Below are 20,696 nucleotides of genomic sequence, written 5' to 3'. Positions count from 1 at the left end.
GATCAAGAAAGGGACAAGGCCGTCTCCAACGTTCCTCCACAACTCTCAATGATAACAGTTCATGGCTCAAGTGTTCATCTTCATGGTTAAGATGCAATGTGTAAATCTGTTAATAGGCTATTAAAGTTAAAAGATTTAAAAATTTTGACATGGTAACAGTCCATTTTGGCCCATGAGTCCGTTCCGCCCAATTTAAACCTCATTAACCTACACCTTTGGGTCATTTTTTTTGAATGGTGGGAGGAAACTGGAGCCCCTGGAGAAGACCCACAAAGGCATGGGGAGAATGTACAAACTCCTTACAGACAGCATGGGATTCGAAACCCGATCTGGTCCCAATTGCAGGTGCTGTATAGGGTTGGCTAACTTCTATGCCAACCATGTATAACAAGCAATCACACTTCCCCTTGACTTCTGTGAAATAACATTCATTTTCCCACCATGTCTGAAATTTTCATATTTTCAGTTCTGCAATGTTTAATCAACTAAGGTAAATGTTTTCATTGACGTCAGTACTATGTAAATTATTTGAAAGATTTCTGAGAGATAGGATATAGAGATATTTGGACCATTATCAACTGATTAAGGACAGTCAGCATAGATTTGTGTGTGGTAGGTTGTATTTAACAAATCTTGTAGAGTTTTTTAAGGAAGTTACCAGGAAGGTTAATGAGGGAAAGGCTGTGGATGGTGTCTATAGTGACTTTAGTAAGGCCTTTGACAAGGTTGCACATGAGAGGTTGGCTCAGAAGGTGAGGACACTAGGTATACATAGAGAGATTGCAAACTGGATTTGAAATTGGCTTGGTGGAAGAAAACAGTGGTGGTGGATGGTTCCCTCTTGGACTGAAGGTCTGTTTCGAGTGGTGTGCCTTAGGGATCTGTGTTGGGACAATTATTGTTTATATAAATGACTTGGATGATAACGTGGTGAATTGGATCAGCAAGTTTGTTGATGACACAAAGATAGGAGGTGTCATAGACTGTGAGGGAGATTTTCAAAGCTTGCAAAGGGATCTGAACCAGCTAGGAAATTGGGCCAGTAAATGGCTGATGGAATTTAATGCAGAGAAGTGTAAGGTGTTGCACTTTGGAAGAGCAAATCAGGGTAGGATGTACACAGTAAATGGTAGGCCATTGAGGTGTGTGGAGGAGCAAGGAGATTTGGGAATACAGATAGATTGTTCCCTGAAGGTGGCAGAGTGGTAAAGAAAGCATTCAACATCTTAGCCATTATAAATCAAAGAATCGAGTATAGGAGTTGGGATGTTATGTTGAAGTTTTCAAGTCAATAGTGAGGCCACACTTAGAATATTGCCCAACAGCAGGAAGGATATCAATAAGATTGAAAGAGTGCAGAGAAGATTTACTAAGATGTTGCCAGGCCTTCAGGAGTTGAGTTACTGGGAAAGATTAAACAGGTTAGGACTATAATCCTTGGAATGAAGAAAAATGAAGGGAGACTTGATAGAGATTTATAAGATGAGGAGTATAGACAGATGTTTCCACTTAGATTGGGGGAAATAAATATGAGAGGTCATAGCTTGTGGCTGAAAGGGGAGAGGTTCAAGGGGAACATTAGGGGAAAGCTTTTCACTCAGAGAGTGGTAGGATGTGGAATGAGCTGCCATCTGATGTAGTGAATGCAGATTCAATCTCGAGTTTTAAAAATAAATTGGTTAAATGCATGGATAGGAGAGATCTGGAGGGTTATGGAATGAGAGTAGGTCAGTGAGACCAGAAGGGTCGAATGCCTGTTTTTCTGTGCTGTAACATTCTACGGTTCTAATATTTCAATGGTGGGTCTAGTAGTTGTTCAAAATGGCAGCGACATCTAGTGTTGAAACTAAGAAGCACAATGTACATACAGTGCAATTTATTGTTAGAGACTATACTATGCCAGTGATTTCCAACCTTTTTCTTCCAACTCACATACCACTTTAAGTATTCCCTATGCCATAGGTGATTTGTGATTAGTAAAAGATTGCTTAAGGTGGTAGGTGGATGGAAATAAATAAATTTGAAAACCACTGTTTTAACCATGCCTAATTTACTTGTTATGTGTATGGTTTCATAACTCCAAAGGAAATGGGCCGATGACAACTTTTCTCAAGCAAAATATTTTGGTAAAAATTGGGTCTAGAGCAGTGGTTCTCAACCTTCCCTTCGAACTCACATACCACTTTAAGCAATCCCTTACTAATCACAGAGCACCAATGACATAGAGAATACTTAAAGTGGTATGTGAGTTGGAAGAAAAAGATTGGGAACCACTGACTGACCACATTCCATTCTAATTTTAAAATTCACCCTGGGCCACTTAAAAATGGACAACAGGTAGCCAGTTTGACTACCCCTGTTCTGGAACATAGATCATAGAATATTACAACACAGTCTCTTCAGACCATGATGTTGTGACAACCGACATATATCTTAAAAAAAATCCTCCTGACCTCATAACTTTCTACTTTTCTTTCATTCATGTGCTTGTTCATGAGCCTCTTAAATGCCCCGATTCCACCACCACCCCGGGCAATGCACTCCAGGCACCCATAAAAAAACATACCCTTGATGACTCCCTTAAATTTTACTCCCTTCACTTTGTACATATGTTCTCTGGTGTTTGATACTCCTGGGAAAAAGTTGGGTGTCTACCTTATCCATGCTTTTCATAATCTTATAGACCTCCATTAAGTCACCTCTCATACTTTTTCACTCCAAAGAGAAAAGCCCTAGACAGCTCTGTTAACCATGTCTCATAAGACACCTTCTCCAATCTAAGCAACGTCCTGGTAAATCTTCTTTACATAGCTGACATATTCATCCTGTAATGAGGCAACCAGAACTGAACACAATATTCTGTGGTCTCAAGAGAGATTTATAGAGCTCCAGCATCATCCCGTGGACTCCTAAACTCAATCCCCTGAGTAATGAAGTCCAGCATACCAAAGGCCTTTTTAACTATCCTTTCAACCTGTGTGACAACCTTGGGAGATGTATGGATTTAGACCCCAAGTTCCATCTGTTCTTCCACACTCTTAAATATTCTACCATTAACCATACCCTCTGCCTTCAAATTTAATTTTACTATATGTATAATCTCACACTTACCTGGATTGAACTCCATCTGCAACTTTTGCACAACTCTGCATCCTGTCTATATCTTGTTTTAACCTATGACAACATTCAACACTATTCACAACTCCTCCAACCTTTGTATCATCCAGAAACTTACTGACCCATTCCTCTACATCTTCATCCAGGTCATTTATAGAAATCACAGAGCAAGGGTCCCAGCAATCTCTTAGAGCAACCTGGTATACATCTTGTCCAATCCTGAGGAGTTAACAATCTCCTCTAACAGGCCATTTAATGCCTGTACAGAGCTGCCAGCATTAGAACCAGGCAGTAGGACCCTTTGGAATAGGGTTGTATCTCTGCTCCCTGATCTCCTGGGTCTGCTCCAGCTGCAGTGCTGCCATTACAGCTGCTCTGGAAGGGGCTATTACCGCACTGTATGTCTAAATTTAAACACAGGTACTCCTCAACTTACGATTGTAATCGGGACTGAAGGATCGGTCATATTTCAAAATGGACGCGTCAGAATTTTGCCAATGCGCATGGAGTACCAGTCTTAAAGCAAACCTTTTAATTAAATGTTGTATTTGACAAACCGTAACGGATACAGGGCATGCAAGAGCCAAAATGTGCGCACTTACCTTATTAATCGGCGTCCCGGGGTCCGTAGGCTGGGTGCGGCCATCTTGATTCCTGTGCTCATGCGTTGAGTCTTCGGATGGCATATGCACGGTGGGTTTGCTTATTGCAGTTCAGTTGGGCATGCGCGAGAGTTAAGTAAACCCACCGTGCATATGCCATCCGAAGACTCAACGCATGAGCACAGGAATCAAGATGGCCGCACCCAGCCTACGGACCCCGGGACGCCGATTAATAAGGTAAGTGCGCACATTTTGGTTCTTACATGCCCTGTATCCCTGTTATAGTTTGTCAAATACAACATAAACTGTGTAAATTTAATATTTTTAAAAAATTTGATCATATGTGTGGATGGTTATTGTCGCATAGGTTGCAAGTCAGGGAGTACCTGTATTAAAACCTTGCAGTTGTTCCTGCGTCTACCATGGATGGGAGATGGGCAGTGTGGTGGACATGGTCCATAGAGATGAGGCAAGGTCATCTTGGGGCTCAAATTTGTCAGGGAGGGAAACATCTGCCCTGCCTTTCTCCGATTACATGGACTCTTGTGTTCCCTGCAGAATTCTTCATCGATGGTCTGGGCCTTCTCCACGTTGGGTCTTGCATTGATGTGGTGGTCGATCATGCCTCCAAACTTGTAATGCCTTGGACGAAACAAAGTGAGAGCGACAAGAGGTACAAAGAGCGGCGTTACATCCAATCAGGGGAGGAGGACAGCAAATTGCAGGACAAGCTGTTTTACCTCAAGAACCATTTCAAATGCATCAAGAATAGCTAAGGCAGATTCAGGTCACCCGACGAGTGGGGGAAGGGACCTCACTGTGTAAATATCTGCTGCCACAACTTCCCATTGGTGCCCTGTTGCACGGAAGGTCACCTGTCCTCTCCGGCAGGAAACACCAGCCAATCAAAGGTTAGATCCATCCACAAGCGAGGCTGCCACACCATTGGTTGTCACAGGTCACAAGGGCACCCCTGAGCCGCACTTACTCTCCAGCCAGTGGCAGCTTACATTCTTGTTCCTCCAAGACAACACCTGAGCTCCACTCCAGGAGTGGATGAGATCACAGACCAGTTGTGTGGTGTATGTTGGTATAATATGGGGGGCTATTGTGGCATTTACCCAAGAGAGACCATGGCTTATCACTTGTTGAAATTGTGCTTAGTTTTGCGTTCTTCACTCAATGTCCCATGCCTGTGGATTGTACAGCGGTGGCAGGTATTGCTGTAAAACCCCAGATCCACCATCAGGAGTTGCGAGTATCTTTGACTGACCAGCATCTGGTGTATGATTTCCCGCTACTGTTGTGTCTGTGTGTGTGTGTTCAGTTTTCCCACGTGGAAATAAAGATCACCATTTTCTACTGTCGTGTGTCCAAGACTTGTTACTCTTTGAACCCATTGAACCTATTCGCACTACCACATGCCCAGGGGAACATCACCAGACACTCCCATCGTGGACAACCAGAGTGCTCATGAGGACACAGACACAAAGTTCACCTGTTCTATGGGACTCCCACCCTCACTAATCCTCCTCTCCGACCTGCAACAGTAGAAATGTTCATCATGGAATGTCATCAAATAACCAACAAAGAAAAAGACATTTTTCGGAACAAACAAAACGTTTTGATGGATCCTAGGATATTTACCACAATGTTGCCAGGAATTGAGAAACTGAGGTACAGGGAAAGGTTAAACAGGTTGGGACTTTATTCCCAGGAGTGTAAAAGAATGAGGGAAGATTTCATAGAGGTATAGAAAGTTATGATGAATAGAGACAAAGCAAATGCAAGTAAGCTTTTTCCACTGAGGTGGAATCAGAGTGGATTGGTTAAGGCCATAAGATCACAAGACAGGGGAGCAGAAATAGGCTATTCAGCCCATTTTGTCTACCAGCCATCTAATCGTCCATTTCAACACTGAGGCACCCCCCCCCCCCCCCATGGCTTTCTCCTCATAACCTTTGATGCCCCGGCTATCAATCTCCGCCTTAAATTCACCCAATGGCTTGGCCTTCATAATTGCCTGTGGCAACAAATTCCACGGATTTATCACATTCTGGCTCAAGAAGTTCCTCCATAGCTCTGTTCTCATTGGATGCCCTTCAATCCTGAAATTGTGCCCTCTTGTCCTAGACTATCCCACCATGTGTGAAACAACCTTTCTATATCTACCATGCCCATGTTAAGGGTAAAAGGAGAGAAGTTCAGGGAAGAGTGGAGGGAATGTGGAACGAGCTGCCAAATGTAGGCTCAATTTTAACATTTAAGAAAATTTTAGACAGGTACATGGATGGGAGGGGTATAGAGGGATATGGAATAGGTGCAGGTCAGTGGGACTAGGCAGAATAGTTCAGCACTGATAAGGAGGGCTGAAGAGCCAGTTTTCTGTGCTGTTGTATGATTTTGATGGGTTTAGAACAGTGGTTTTCATCTTTTTCTTTCCACTCATATATCACTAAGTAATCCATTTCGAATCACAGAGCATCTATGGCATAGGGATTACTTAAGGTGGTATGTGAGTGGAAAGAAAAAGTTTGAAAACCACTAGCTTAGAAGGATATGGGCCAAATGTAGGCAAGTGGGTCGAATGTGGGTGGGTCATTTTTGATGGATGTGGGCAAGTTGGTCCAAAAGGCCTGTTTCCATGCTGTCTGACTCAATGTTTTGAAACCAGTTGAGTGTAATTGAACCTTGTGCAATGTAAGAAATGTCATCAGGGCATCACAAATGGCTTATGTTCAACTTCTGATCAGTAGCCGATGAAAAGGGATATCTTGAGAATACTTTTGGTAGTGTTCACAATGACAAATTGTGTTGGAAAAACACCTCTAATATATCAAAGATGGTTGGTAATTTGACACTTGTTCTTTAAGTGTTTTGTATTGGTATTTCCACATGTTGTGAAGTGATTCTAGCTTTCGAACAAGCAGAGAGAGATCGGATAGGCTGGGCTCAGTCTCTCAGGAGCAGAGGAATCTGGAGAGCTGGGGAGGGTGAACTTGACCCTGGAATCTGCAGAGATGATGGTTTAACTCAGAGTCCAGCAGGGATGGTAAAGAGGAATAGAATATAACAGTAAGGATGTAAAGTTAAGGCTTTACAAGGTACAGGTGAGACCTCACTTGGAGTAGTCTGAGCAGTTTTGGGCTCCTCATTTAAGAAACTATGTGCTGAAATTGGAGAGGCTCACAAGGATGATTCTGGATATCAAAGACTTATCATATGAGGAACCTTTATATCTCTTGGCCTGTACTCATTGGAATTTTGGAGAACGAGGGAGTATTTCATTGAAACATTTTGAATGTTGAAAGGCATGGATAGAGTAGATGTAAAAAGGTTGTTTCCCACTGCTGGAGGGTTCAGGACAAGAGGGCACAACTTTATTGTGGGAAAGGGAGCTAGGGCCAAGATGTCTTCTCAGTGACAAATTACAGTAAACAAAAAATCTGCTGATGCTATGGTCTTGAGTTTCTCCAGAACTCTGAAGGGAGACAAACTGCATCTTTATCACTTGTTATTTATCCTGTCAGTTGAATGACTGAATTCAGAAACAGGGTATCACCATAATTTGACCCATTCATCAAAGAGATCTGGACCCCAAATGGAGGTAAACAAAAAAAACACAGCAGATACTGGGGTCTTGTGAGGTACACAAGGAATGGGGTCTTGTCCAATGCTGGCAATGGGGTCTTGTCCAATGCTAGGCTTCTGCCTCCACATTGATCCTTTTATGATCTCCATACTCTCATTTTTAGGCCTTCTGCCCACCTGGCTTTCCCTTTTCTATGGAGAGAAGTGAAGCTCATTTTGCAGATTAAAAAAATTACATTCATTACTCACCACATTAGGAACCGAAGTGTGTGGCTGCGGCAAGCGAATCTACAGACGCTCAGCGACTCTGAGGGGACTTTATTTTGGTTCTCTTTCTCTCTTCCTATAAGGGGTGCCTGGCGACACTAATGGTCAATCTGTCTGCAGAAGGCAATTTTGTGTAATATTACAAGTTGTGCACTATTAGATGACAATAAAGGAATCTTGACAACACATTTCTCTGTCACCCAAGGAGGGCACTCAATCGCTGGTCTGGATGCAGGGTTCATCACTAAAGAACACATTCATAAGTGATTAGCAATGTCCATACATGCCAATTCCCACACATGGAAAAAGATGTCTCAGATAAATGCAAACTTCCTTTTGAGGTTGTCAATAAAAATAGAAAATTGTGATCATTCTTCTGGAGGTACATTTATTATTCAAAGTGATCAATGATCACTAAACAAATGTGCCATTACACACGGCAAAGTACCAATCAGCTGGTTCATGTGCCAACACCCAGAGATGTGCTTGGTTTGTACTGAAAGCCACACGCCCCTAGAAATCCATGTCATCGGTGTCTGTTGTGCTCGATGACCGTGCTTCCTCTTGCCTCTCTCCCCACACAAAACGGTAGTTATTCTCCAGCTGTTGTTGCCTCTGCTGTTCTTTGTAAACCTCTTCGCCACCACCAGTCTGTTGGAAAAGAAGAAGCCACAAAGTTTCAGTGCATGCATGAAGTGGAACTCGGAAGTCTTGTCGATGTCGTAATCATAGTAAAAATGCAGAGATGCTGGAGGAACTCAGCAGGCCTTCCAGTGTCCATAGGAAGTAAAGATGCATTTCTAATGTTTCAGGCCTTCCAAAAACAGACAGGCTTCTGTGCTAAAATGGTGAAGGAGAAGGGAAGAATGGGAGGGGGAGGAGCACAGACCAACAGACAAAACATGTTAAATAGATATAAGAGGATAGGAAAGTGGAAAGGTGAGAATTGGGAGAAGGTTGGGGGTGTTTTTGGCTCAAAGGAGAGAGGGAAAAGGGGAGAGAGACAGCGCTAGAGGAAAGATGGGGAGTAGGGACCAATGGAAACTTAAGAAATCAATATTAAGACCATCCAGTTGGAGGGTGCCCAGACAAAACATGAGGGGTTGTACCTCCAATTTGCAAGTGGTGTCAGTCTGGCAGTACATGAAACCAAGGACAGACATGTCGGTAAGGGAATGGGGTGGAGGTCATATCTTTGCTCACCACATTGAAGAAGGGCTCAGGCCCAAAACATCGGTTATATATTTTTATCTCCTATGGACCTGCTGAGTTCCTCCACTATCTTTGCATGCACATTTCCCTTCCTGAACTGATGAAAACATTGACAATAAATCTGAAATCTGCGATGTCCTCTGAAAGGGTGTGAAGGAGACAGACCATGTTAATTACCTATTAAAATTTGGAAAATCATGCAGAATTTTGTCAGAGTACATACATGATATCACATACAACCCTGAGATTCTTTTTTTTCCCACGGGCACAACAGAATTACCACTAAATGGTAGTGCAAAAGAAAATGGACACAGATAATTAACAATGAACAAGTTGTAAAATAATCATTCAGCCACAGATGTAATAGACTAAGAAATTAACTCATGCTGACCAACACATATTTTAAACCTCTTGCAGAATCAAAATGTTTATTGTTATGAACATGTCAAGAAATTTATTGTTTTATAATAGCATTATAGGTCCTCCGCTCCATCCTCAACATTAATTGGAATGACTTCATCACCAACATCGAAGTACTCGAGCTGGCAGAGTCCGCAAGCATCAAATCCATGCTGCTGAAGACCCAACTGCGCTGGGTGGGTCACGTCTCCAGAATGGAAGACCATCGCCTTCCCAAGATCGTGTTCTATGGCGAGCTCTCCACTGGCCACCGACACAGAGGTGCACCAAAGAAGAGGTACAAGAACTGCTTAAAGAAATCTCTTGGTGCCTGCTACATTGACCACCGCCAGTGGGCTGATCTCGCCTCCAACTGTGCATCTTGGCGCCTCACAGTTCGGCGGGCAGCAACCTCCTTTGAAGAAGACCGCAGAGCCCACCTCACTGACAAAAGACAAAGGAGGAAAAACCCAACACCCAACCCCAACCAACCAATTTTCCCTTGCAACCGCTGCAACCGTGCCTGCCTGTCCCGCATCGGACTTGTCAGTCACCAACGAGCCTGCAGCAGACGTGGACATACCCCTCCATAAATCTTCATCCGCAAAGCCAAGCCAAAGATAGGTCCAAATATTGCTATAAATTATTTTAAAAAAAATTAGTGCAAAAGATGAGAAAGTGAAGTAGTATCGGTGTTTAATTGTCCATTCATAAATCTGATGGCAGACGGGAAGAAGTTGTTCTTGTGCCATCTTTAGGCTCCTGTATCTGCTTCCTGATGGTAGTGGTGAGAAAAGGGCATGGCCTTGGTGGTGAGGGTTCTTGAAGATAGAGCCAGCTTTCTTGAGACAGGAAATCTCCTTTATAGAGTGAAGACTGATGCCCATGATGGCACTGGCCGAGTTCACAACTCTCTGCACACTTTTCCTGTCCTATTCATTGGCACCTCCATACCAGACAATGATGCAACCAATCAGAATGCTCTCCACAGTACACCTGTAGAGAGTTGCAAGAGTGTTTGGTGACATACCAAATCTCCTCACTAAGATGCTGGTGAGCCTTCTTCATGATTGGATTGAAGTGGAGGCCCCAGGATAGACCTTCAGAGATGTTGATACCCATGAATTTGAAGTTCTTGATTCACTCTACTGCTGACTCTTCGATAAGGACTGATTCATGTTATCCTGATTTCCCTCTCCTGAAGCCCTCGATCAGGTCCTTAGTTTTGCTAACATTACGTGCCAGGTTTTTGTTGTGACCAGCTGATCCATCTCACCTGTGTACTATCTGGATGCAGGATGTGGCTGTGATGATATTTAGAGCAATAAGTTTTTCTCCCAAATTACATGTGATGTCATGTTACCAGCTTACCCATCTTTAATTGATCCTGATCTGAGTGACTTTCTGGGTAGTTGAGTCATACATCTTGCTGTCTGGATTTGCATTTAATTAAGACCAAGGATGCCAGGAAAGAAACATTTCTGCCACCAGACAGGTTGATGGAATAACTCAATAATTTCAGTCACCTGCATTAATACTCATTTTATTTTAAAATTTGCTTTATTAAATTAATTGAGTTTAAATGCCCAGGTTCCAAAGCAGGATTTCACATCTCCAATCATATTATCACCACACTACAGTCGTATGGCATGGAACAGGCCCTTTGGCCCATATTGTCTGTTCTGAGGTTCCAATTGCCTATATCCTTCTGAGCCCTTTTTGTCTGTTTATCTGTCTAAATGTCTTTTGAACATCAAAATTATTCCTGCTTCTGCACCTTCCTCAGGCAGCTCGTTTCAGATATGGACCATCCACTGAGTGAAAAAGGTGGCCCTAAATCTCTCCCCTCATCTTAAACCTGAGCCCTCAAGCTCTAGAATCACCTTCCGTGGGGAAAACATTTTATAAACCTCTATAAGGTCACCCCTCAGCCTTCTATGGTCAATTGTAAGCCTCCTTGTTTATACCATTCTGTTAATTTATCTAGTGCTATCCTCGGTTTCCCCCCTCTCCATAAAAATCTCCTTATTATTTTCTTTAACTCTTTGAAGAATTTTTCTGTCAGTTGTATTGGCAATGCCTGAAATAAGTATAGTATCCTTGGAAAAATGTTCATTTTAATACAGTTTATCCTTCCTATCAGTGTTAGTGGTAGCTCTTTCCAATGCTCTAAATCGTCATGTAATTTTTTCATTAGTGGATTGTAATTGAGTTTATATAATTGGCCTAGATTATTGTTTATTTGCACACCTAACCTTCTATGGTCTAGGGAAATGAATACCTGGCCAATCTGACCTCTCTCTGTATCTCAAGCCCTCATCTCAGCAACATCCTGTGAAGTTCACCTGCACCCCTTCCAGTTTAACAATGACCTTTCTGTAGGTGACCAAAAGTGCACACAGTACTCTATGTGGTCTCACAGCTGAAACATGAGGTTCCAACTTGTGTATTCAATTAAGGCAGGTATGCCAAATGCCTTCTTCACCACCTCTGTCCATCTGCGTAGCCACCTACAGGTAACCATGCCGCTGTACTCTGTTCTACAACTTCCTCTGGGTCCCACCATTCACTGTGTGAGTCCCACCCTGGTTCAGCTTACTGAAGTGCAACACTTCACATTTATCAAGGTTAAATTCCATTTTTCTGTACTAGATCCTGTTGAAGACTTCCCTAACCCTCCTCACTATCCACCATACCACTAAGTCTGCAAATTTACCAATTATGTTAACTTCATTGTTATGGATGTTAATGATTTGAATGAAATACCACTACTCACGGTTTCCAATCAGATAAACATCCCTTCACTACTTAAAAAAAAATGGTGGCACTGCCAGAGCTTTTGCAATGGTGCTGTCGGTGCGGACCTGGGAGAGAGGGGGTAGAGTCACAGCGCTGTTCTGAAAGGTCCTACTGCATGGTCCTGATGCTGGCAGCTCTGTTCAGGCTTTATTTGGCCTGTTAAAGGAGATGGTGATGTTTGGAAGTAAAATCATGAGCTGTGAAGGTCTGTGCCCAAAATGGTGGTGCTGTTGGCAGGACGTCAAATGCCTTTCAAAATCCATCAAAATATATAAAAACAAATCTGATTTATGAGACATGATCTGCCACGCATAAATCCATGTGACTACCTCTCATCAGTCCCTGACTGGTAGATCCTGTCCCTCAGAAACCCCTCCAGCAGTTTTCCAACCATTGATGTCAGCCTCACTGGCCAGTAGGATCCTTAGTTGTCCTGGCTGCCCTTTCTAAATAACAGCACAACATGAGCCACCCTCTAGTCTTCTCACACTTCACCTGAGGCCAAAGACTACGCAAATATCTTAGCAAGGGGCTCTGGAGTTTTTTTTCTCCCGCTTCCCATAGAGCGTCTGCTTTAAATCACTCTAAGGCGGCCAATACCCCCTCCCTGGTGCCAGGCACAACAACAAATTTAAAGTGAGCATACACTGCCTCACAGGGGAGTTAAATAATAACAGCTCAGAATGATGCAGAAGAACTGGCAATAGAAGCTATAAATTCAATGACCAACTTTTCCCAATTCATAACATGAACATTTGGAGAGAAACAAAACTGGGTGGAACACCGTGAAGCAACTTGGGACCTAGCTTGTGTGCAGGACAAAGACTGACAGGGAGGTAGCACCATACAAGGTCAAATGCATTTGACAAAAATCAAAATGCTCTTTTTCCAGTTTGATCCAACTCACTCTTAGTGCTAAATAAATGGTTAAACAGCCATGCATTTTCCCTCAGCGTGATTGCTTGGAGCATTTGGATCTTGGGTTCCAAATCCATAGATCTCACAAGTCGATCAGACTGTTAAGAAGGCCTATGGTATGCTGGGCTTCATTAATCGGGGGTCATGAGGTAATGTTGCAGCTCTATCAATTGCTGGTGAGACCACATTTGGAAATGTTGTGTTCAGCTCTGTACACCTCATTACAGGAAAGATGTAGTAGCTCTGCAGAAAGTGCAGAGATTTACCAGGATGTCGTCTGGATTGGAAAATATGTCTCACGAGGCAAGATTAGCAGAGCGAATCTTTTCTTTTTGGAGTAAAGGATAAGAGGTGACTTAAGATTCTGAGAGGCATAGATAAGGTAGACAACCACTGTCTTTTTTCCGGGGTGGGAGTAGCAAACTCCAGAGGACATCTTCTTCACTTCGATGGGGGGGAGGGGGCGAAGGGAGACTCCATTGATCCTCTCTGCCACTCTTTTTGCAAACAAAGTCTGTCCGAGCATGTCTGGAATATTGCTTGGTAATCAAGTGGTTGCAGGATTTTAAAATTAAGGGAGCAAAGTTTAGGGGAGACATCAGCGGTAAATATTCTTACACAGAGAATTGTGGGTGCCTGGAATGCATTGCATTGGAGTAGGCTGGAACAATAGGGGCATTTAAGAGACTCCTGGACAGGCACATGGATCAAATAAAAATAGAGGGTTATGAGGTTGGGCTAGTAAGGTACTTTTTGTAGGTCTATATAGGTCAGTACCACATCAAGGGCCAATGGGTCTATACTGTGCTGCAATGTTCTATCTAATTCCCTGAAACACTGTTCTGCGTGGCTTTGGTATCTGTCCATCAGCACCCAGAAGGGACTTGGAGGGGAAAGTGTTATTTACAAATGAGGAACAGGAGGAGGTGCAGTTGAAGTGTTTTCAGCCCCTGTCCCAGGATTTGACTGGTGGCTCCCAAATTAGTGTGAAAATTGATGCCCAAAACACAAACATCCCAAAACTTTAATGCTTCAGGAAATGCAACCAATCATCCACCAGCAGATCCAGACTTGCAACGTATGAATAAGTAGAGAGACATGTCAGCAGGAGTAGAATGGACACAGAACATTACAGCACAGTACAAGCCCTTGGCCCATGACGTTGTGCTGATCTCCATATACCTAACCAACAAAAAAAACTGAATCCCCCTCTACCTCATAACTCTCTATTTTATTTTCATCCATCTAAGTCTCTTAAATGCCCCTATTGTTCCACCCCTCCCCATGCCTTCTAATAAAACCACCTAGCCTTGACAATTTCCCTAAACTTTCCTCCTTCACTTTGTACAGATCTCCTCTGGTGCTTGCTTCTCCTTCCTTGGGGAAAAAAGTGCTGGATATCCACCTTATCTATGTCTCTCATATTCTTGTAGAGCTCTATGAAGTCACCTCTCATTCTTCTATCCAAAGAGAAAAGCTAACCTTGCCTGTTAAGATATTTTCCAATCCAGGCAACATCTTGGCACCCTCTCCACATCCTTCCTGTAATGAGGTGACCAGAACTGAACACAATATTCTGTGTGCTCTCACCAGAGATTGTGCAAAGCGGTGTGGAATATGGGGAGAATAAAGTGGCATTGATGTTGATGTGTGTTTAAGGGTCAATGTAAATCTGCTGCATGCCTCCATACTGATGTGGGACCTGCTGGTGGGACAAGGCCCTTTGGCGTTCCAATTAAGGATGTGGAAATCACCAGTTTTCATGAGCAAGGAGGATTGTTGTGATTTCAGATTCTCTTATTTGCTCTCTACATCCTTACCAGCAAGTTGATAAGAAGCTCTCGAAAAGATTTGGTGTCTTCTTCTGACAGCCAGTGCATGTCCTCATCATCATCTCCAAGTGATCCAGTTGTTACAATCTTAACTTCAATTTTACCTAAGCAAAAAACTAATGGTTATGCACAAGTCAACTGTCATTATCTCCTTCAAAGCTTCATCTCTATAAGTAAAGTGAATGTATTGCAACCTGCAAAATATTTACATGTGTATACAAATTTTTTGAAATGTACTTGATTGCCAAGTGCCACTTTAGGTCACAGCAAGTGCACAAAAAATTATTTATATTCAACTTCATTGCAGTTCTATAAATCTTCCATTGCAAATTTCATCATGGAATTGAATGATGGTCATTCAATGCTTTACTCAATCTCCCCCTTCCATAAGACACAGAAACAGACGATTGAGACGGCCCCGCCATTTAATCACGAGTATGAACTTGACAAGGCTACTTTTCATGATAACAGTCCGTGGTATAACAGGAAACATACTAGCGTGGGTAAAGCATTGGATGTTTGGCAGGAAGCAGAGAGTCAGAATACACAAGACCATAAGACATAGAAACAGAAATAGGCTATTCGGCCCATCAATTCTTCTCAGCCATTTAATCATGAACTGATCAAAATTTTCCCCACTCAGCCCCACTGCCTGTCCTTCTCCCTATAATCTTTGATGCCCTGACTCATCAAGAACCTATCAATCTCTTCCTTAAATACACCCAACGACTTTACTTTAGACATACAGCATGGTAATATTTCGGCCTACAAGTCCATGCCACTCAATTTACACCTAATTAACCTACACCACCAGTATGTTTCGAAATGTGGGAGGAAACCAGAGCCCCTAAGGAAAACCCATGCAGACATGGGGAAAATATACAAACTCCTTACAGACAGCATGGAATTCAAACCCCAGTCCCGATCGCTGATACTGTAAATGTTTCAGGCTTGAGTCCTTTATCAAGGAATGGAAAAATGTCAACAGGTGCCAACCCTCTCCCCTTTCCATTCATCTAACCATCTCTCCTCCCTTTGCTTACTGCTGTTGCCTCCCTCCCTTCACTACCATCAACTCAGCCCTCATCCGCATCTCCTCCATTTCCCACTCATCTGCCCTGACCCTCTAACCCCAGACCTACCACCTCACCAGCCCCCGCATCTACCACATTATCCTCTGGACCATCAAGACCACCTGGAGGAACAACATCTGATTTTCCATTTTGGCACCCTCCAGTCAGATGGTATTAACAATTGACTACCAGTTTCTGCTAACCTGCTCTCCCTTCCCTTTCCCCTGTCTTCTTTCCCTCCACTCTTCACCCCCTTCCCTCTCTATTCACCCAGCCATCCCTCCCCCCTTGCTTACTACTGCACTCTCCTTCCTTTCTCCACTTATTACCTCCTGCCTTTGCCGCCTTTTTATTCGGACAGGTGATGACATTTTTCATACCTTGAAGAAGGGCTCAAGCCTTAAATATCTGTTATGTATTTTATCTTTGCAATATAAAAGACACTGTTTGACCTGCTGAGTATCTCCAACATTGTGTTTTTACTGGCTTCACTGTTCTTTGAATACAAGAGACCTGAACCCCGATTTAAGGTCAATTATCTCACCAATGTTAGCTTCAGATAGTTATTAGGTAAAGGGGTGAAGTCAATGGGTATGGGACAGAGTTTATCACAAGGAGTTTTACAACTGCTTGTCATTGGCTGAAGGTAATTTTTTTGCTCACCCAGTATTAGATGTTCGACAAAGTGACTGAAAATGGAAAGACAGTGAAGAGGCCATGAGATGTCGCTGTAAATTACACCTGGGGGTCATCAGTGTCAATGTATTTGGGGGGGAAATTAGTGGTGGGCAAGAGAGGCCATCACTGGTGAGGCCCCTCCACCCCACCCCTCAAAAACCTGGCTATGATGATAGTCAAGAATGGAAGCAGGCAAGTGTTGACAGAGTCAAAACACTGAAATGCTGGCCTTGCAGCATCCATTGGAGGTAGATGTATTACCAATGTTTCAGGCCTGAGCCCTTCCTCAAGGTGTAACTGAAAAGAGACAAGCATCTGAATTAAAGACAGGGGAAGAATGGGAGGGGGAGGAGTACAGGCCAACAGACAAATGGTGTTAATTGGATATGATAGAAAGGTGAGAATTGATTTGGGCTCTGTGAAAGGAGACAGAGGGAAAAGGGAAGAGAGGCAACTAGAAGAAAGGAGGCATGAGGAAAGATGGGGTGAAGGGGTGGGGTCTAACAGAAACCAGGGAAGTTGATATGAATGCTATCTGTTTGGAAAGTGCCCAGACAGAATGTGACAAGTTGTTCCTCCTCTATGCAGGTGGTCTCAGTCTGGCAATGAATGAGATCATGAATAAACATGTCAGCAAGTGAATGGAATGGGGAATAGAAATGAGTGGCCAATGGGAGATCCACACTATTGCAGGAGACGAGCTGAGGTGTTCAACAAAGTGATCACCCAGTCTGTCTGCAGACAATGGTGCGATCAGATTATGGGACAGTGAAAAGGGGCAAATTATTTCAGTAACAAACAGAATCAGAGAGGGCACAAATATTCAATTTCATAGACCATCACTCATCCCTGTGACTTCCAAAATTCCAAGTCATGTTCCTTATTTTGCTTGGACCCTTGTGGCTGGAAACTGCTTTTAAATTTAAATTTAGACAAACAGCACACTAACAGGCCTTTCCGGCCCATGAGCCTGTGCTGCTCATAACCTATAACCCCCTTATGTTTTGAAGGGTGCGGAAACCAGAGTGCCCAGAGGAAACCCATGCAGGTCAGGGGAGAACGTCTAAACACCTTGCAGACAGTGCTGACTTCGAACCTGGGCCACTGGCACGGTGATAATGTTGCGCAAACAGTGCCATCCCATGCTCATTCCACAATTCTGGACAATTTCAAAATTCAGGCCACAAAAGAAAGCGGAGCACAGGTTATTTTCACAGATGTTCTGAGGAGAATTCTCCATCCTGACTGAAGTCAGACACTGGAGTTCCAGCAGAGTAGGAGGGACAGTGAAATATTTGTCATTTCAATACAAACAATTAGTCTCCAAACTACCTTCTGCTCTCAGTCCTGCTTCTTCCAGCTGCTCCTTCACCACATTCTGTATCTGCCTTAACTGGGGGTCTGTGCCACTCATTTCACGCACTTTCATTTCTTTATGCAGTGGACTGCCTGGGTTGATTTTTGTGACTCGAACTTTAAGGTGACTTTCAGTTTCTTCATCAGCTTCTGAAATGTAGGAAGAAGTTGACAGCTAAAATTTCATGTTTTTTTTTAAAAAGTACTTAAAACCTATGAACATACAAATTCTATACACCCATGACTCTCTGGCGAGTCACAATTCAAAGGGCACCAGTCTCCAATCCATCAAGGAGATCTACAAGAGGCGGTATTAAGAAAATAGCCTCGATCCTCAAGGACCCCCACCACCCTGGCTATGTCCTCTTCATACTGGTACCATCAAGAAGGAGGTACAGAAGCCGGAAGACAAACATCCATCGGCACAAAAACAACTTATTCCCCTTTGCCATCAAATTTCTAAATGGACAATGAACCACATCACACTATATTACTTTCTCTTACATCAATTTATTTATTTTTAAATGTAATTTTACAGCAATATTTGCACTGTAATGTTCCTGCAAAACAACAAATTTTGCGACATGTTCATGATAATAAATTCTGATTTTGACATATAAAATGCAAGATACTGACTTGTCAATGGTCTTGAAATGGTTGCAGATAAAATTAAGCAACCTTGGGATTTCAAAGGACTAAAAAGATCAACATGTCCAAACACCATAACACAGTAATCAATAAAGCAAAAAAAAACTAAAACAATTAATTGCGACTACAATAAGAATATTGTGTTCAGTTCTGGTTATCTCATTACAAGAAGGATGTGGAAGCCATGGACAGGGTGCAGAGATGATTTATCATGATGTTGCCCAAATTAGAAATTATGTCTCATGAGGCAAGATTACCAGAGCTAGAGCTTTTCTCTTTGGAGCAAAGAAGAATGAGAGGTAACTTGATAGAGTTCTCCAAGATTATGAGTGACACAGACAAGATAGACAGTCACCACCATTTTCCCAGCATGGGAGTTAGCAAACACCAGGGGATATCTGTACAAAATAAAGGGAGAAAGATTTAGGGGAAATATCAGGGGTACGTTTTTCTGTTGCACAGCATTATGGGTACCTGGAATGCATTGCCAGGGACGATGGTGGAGGCTGGAACAGTATGGGCATTTAAGAGACTTTTGAACAGATACATGGATGAAAGAAAGAGGGTTGAGGTAGGGAGGGTTTAGTTTTTTTTTTGGTCAGTATATTTAGGTTGAAGGGCCTGTACTATGTTGTAATGTTCTGTAAACACAATTGCCTAAATGTGTCATTTAAGAGAAGGTTGGTCCGCGAAGCCAAGCCAAAGAAGAAGAAGAAAAGAAAAAGGATGTGTACATGGAGGTGAGGGGGTTGGAGGTTTATTGGCGGTGAGTGGGAGGTTTGAGCTAGTGGAGTTATTCTAGTGAACCGGTGCGGACTTGAAAGGCCGACATGGCCTGTTTCCGCTCCGTAAATGGTTATATGGTTATAGGAAGCCATACTCTGTTCAATCCTTTGTCAAGAACTGGATAACTTTAAGAGGAATTGCCAGATGCATGACTAACAGAGGATTTGGTTGTCAACAATCTTGCAAAATACAAGCTTTCCATCTTGCAAAGACCAAGAGGCTACTGTAACCATTGCGTACAAGATAAAAAACACCGCAGGTAAAGAGTTTGTTTGGAAAAAAAATTTGATGGAAATTGAGTTTCACAGGCATTTATTCATCCATGATTGAATGCCCTTTAGACTTTGTGAATCACCTTTTTAAAAAAATCACCACCATGAGAGCCTTCCCACAGTGCTGTTTGGAGCGTAGATACAGAATGTTGAAACACATCAGTCACAGCAGAAGGACAAAGTGGCCATTGTATTTGTCCCAGCCACCATGGGACAGGGGGCACTTTGTTGAATTCAATACTCACTACGATGCAGGGCACTCTGCATGGTTTCATTGTCAGCTTTTGTGGTAGTTCAGTATGGTTGCTGGTCAAATCTCTAGCCCAGGTTTTAGATCACCAGTCCAGCAGATCAGATGAATATGGAGAGCCTTCTGCCCAGAGTAGGGGAATCTGTCACCAGAGTTCAAGGTGAGGGAGGTGGGAGATTTAATAGGAACTTGAGAGGTACATTTTTTTAAAAATAAACCAAGAGGGTGGTGGGTGCACGAAATAAGCTGCTGGAAGAGGAGTTGCGGGAGGTCCTATTGTGACGTGCTAAGAAAAAAATTGGACAGATACATAGATAGGACGAGTTCAGAGGGATGCAGTCCAAATGCGGGCATGTGGGGCAAGACATTTTGGTTGGCCTGGGCAAGTTGGCCCAAACAGTCTGTTTCCATGCTGAATGACTAGGATTAAATCAACCATAGCTATTTACATTACAAAAGAGTATTTGATTGTGCTAGCTTTGTAGGAACACAGCCATGCTTCCACAAATGTCATTCTGTCAATTACTTAAGAATCATCCTTTTCAGCTGCTGCCAGATTTTTAGGTGGAACACTCCAGATCCAAAGAACCCAAGCAATTTATTTTCTCATTCTCTTGCCCCATTTCGGTTGGAAGAACAGGGAGAGATGGCGTAGAGCGGTTATTCCTCAACAGGGGTCCTCAGACATACTTAAGTTACACAGTTCTTGAAGTTCTGACAACATCCTTGTAAATTATTTCTGCACTCTCTCAATTTTATTGATATCTTTTGTGGGCGACACGGTTAGTGTAGCGGTTAGTGGAACACTGCTACAGCACCAGGGATTGGGACCGGTGTTTGAATCCTGTGCTGTCTATAAGGAGTTTGTACATTCTCTGCGTGGGTTTTCCCCCAGA

The 20,696-nt window shown here is 42.9% G+C and overlaps 2 protein-coding genes across 15 annotated transcripts in view; one reads left to right on the top strand and one right to left on the bottom strand.

Annotated features, from left to right (window-relative positions):
- Positions 1-5,082, top strand: part of LOC138750447 (beta-1,4 N-acetylgalactosaminyltransferase 1-like) — an 80,200-nt gene extending 75,118 nt beyond the window's left edge. For all 12 annotated transcript variants that reach the window (XM_069912501.1, XM_069912499.1, XM_069912496.1 and 9 more), the window contains one exon: positions 4,278-5,082. In XM_069912501.1, coding sequence (XP_069768602.1) covers positions 4,278-4,495 — 218 coding nt within the window. In that variant the 3' untranslated portion in view covers positions 4,496-5,082. The remainder of the gene's footprint in view (positions 1-4,277) is intronic.
- A 2,863-nt stretch (positions 5,083-7,945) lies between these two features.
- LOC138750446 (protein OS-9-like) overlaps positions 7,946-20,696 on the bottom strand; it is a 100,886-nt gene continuing 88,135 nt past the window's right edge. For 2 of the 3 annotated variants that reach the window (XM_069912490.1, XM_069912489.1), the window contains exons 13-15: positions 17,821-17,994; positions 14,726-14,853; positions 7,946-8,228 (exon numbers count right to left, since the gene is read on the bottom strand). In XM_069912490.1, the coding sequence (XP_069768591.1) occupies positions 8,091-8,228; positions 14,726-14,853; positions 17,821-17,994 (440 nt within the window). In that variant the 3' untranslated portion in view covers positions 7,946-8,090. The remainder of the gene's footprint in view (positions 8,229-14,725; positions 14,854-17,820; positions 17,995-20,696) is intronic. The other variant, XM_069912488.1, reaches the window with a different exon arrangement.

The sequence above is a fragment of the Narcine bancroftii genome, unplaced genomic scaffold (assembly GCF_036971445.1).
Source record: "Narcine bancroftii isolate sNarBan1 unplaced genomic scaffold, sNarBan1.hap1 Scaffold_151, whole genome shotgun sequence".
Classification (NCBI taxonomy): Eukaryota; Metazoa; Chordata; class Chondrichthyes; order Torpediniformes; family Narcinidae; genus Narcine; species Narcine bancroftii.
This window is presented reverse-complemented; position numbering and strand designations above follow the sequence as displayed.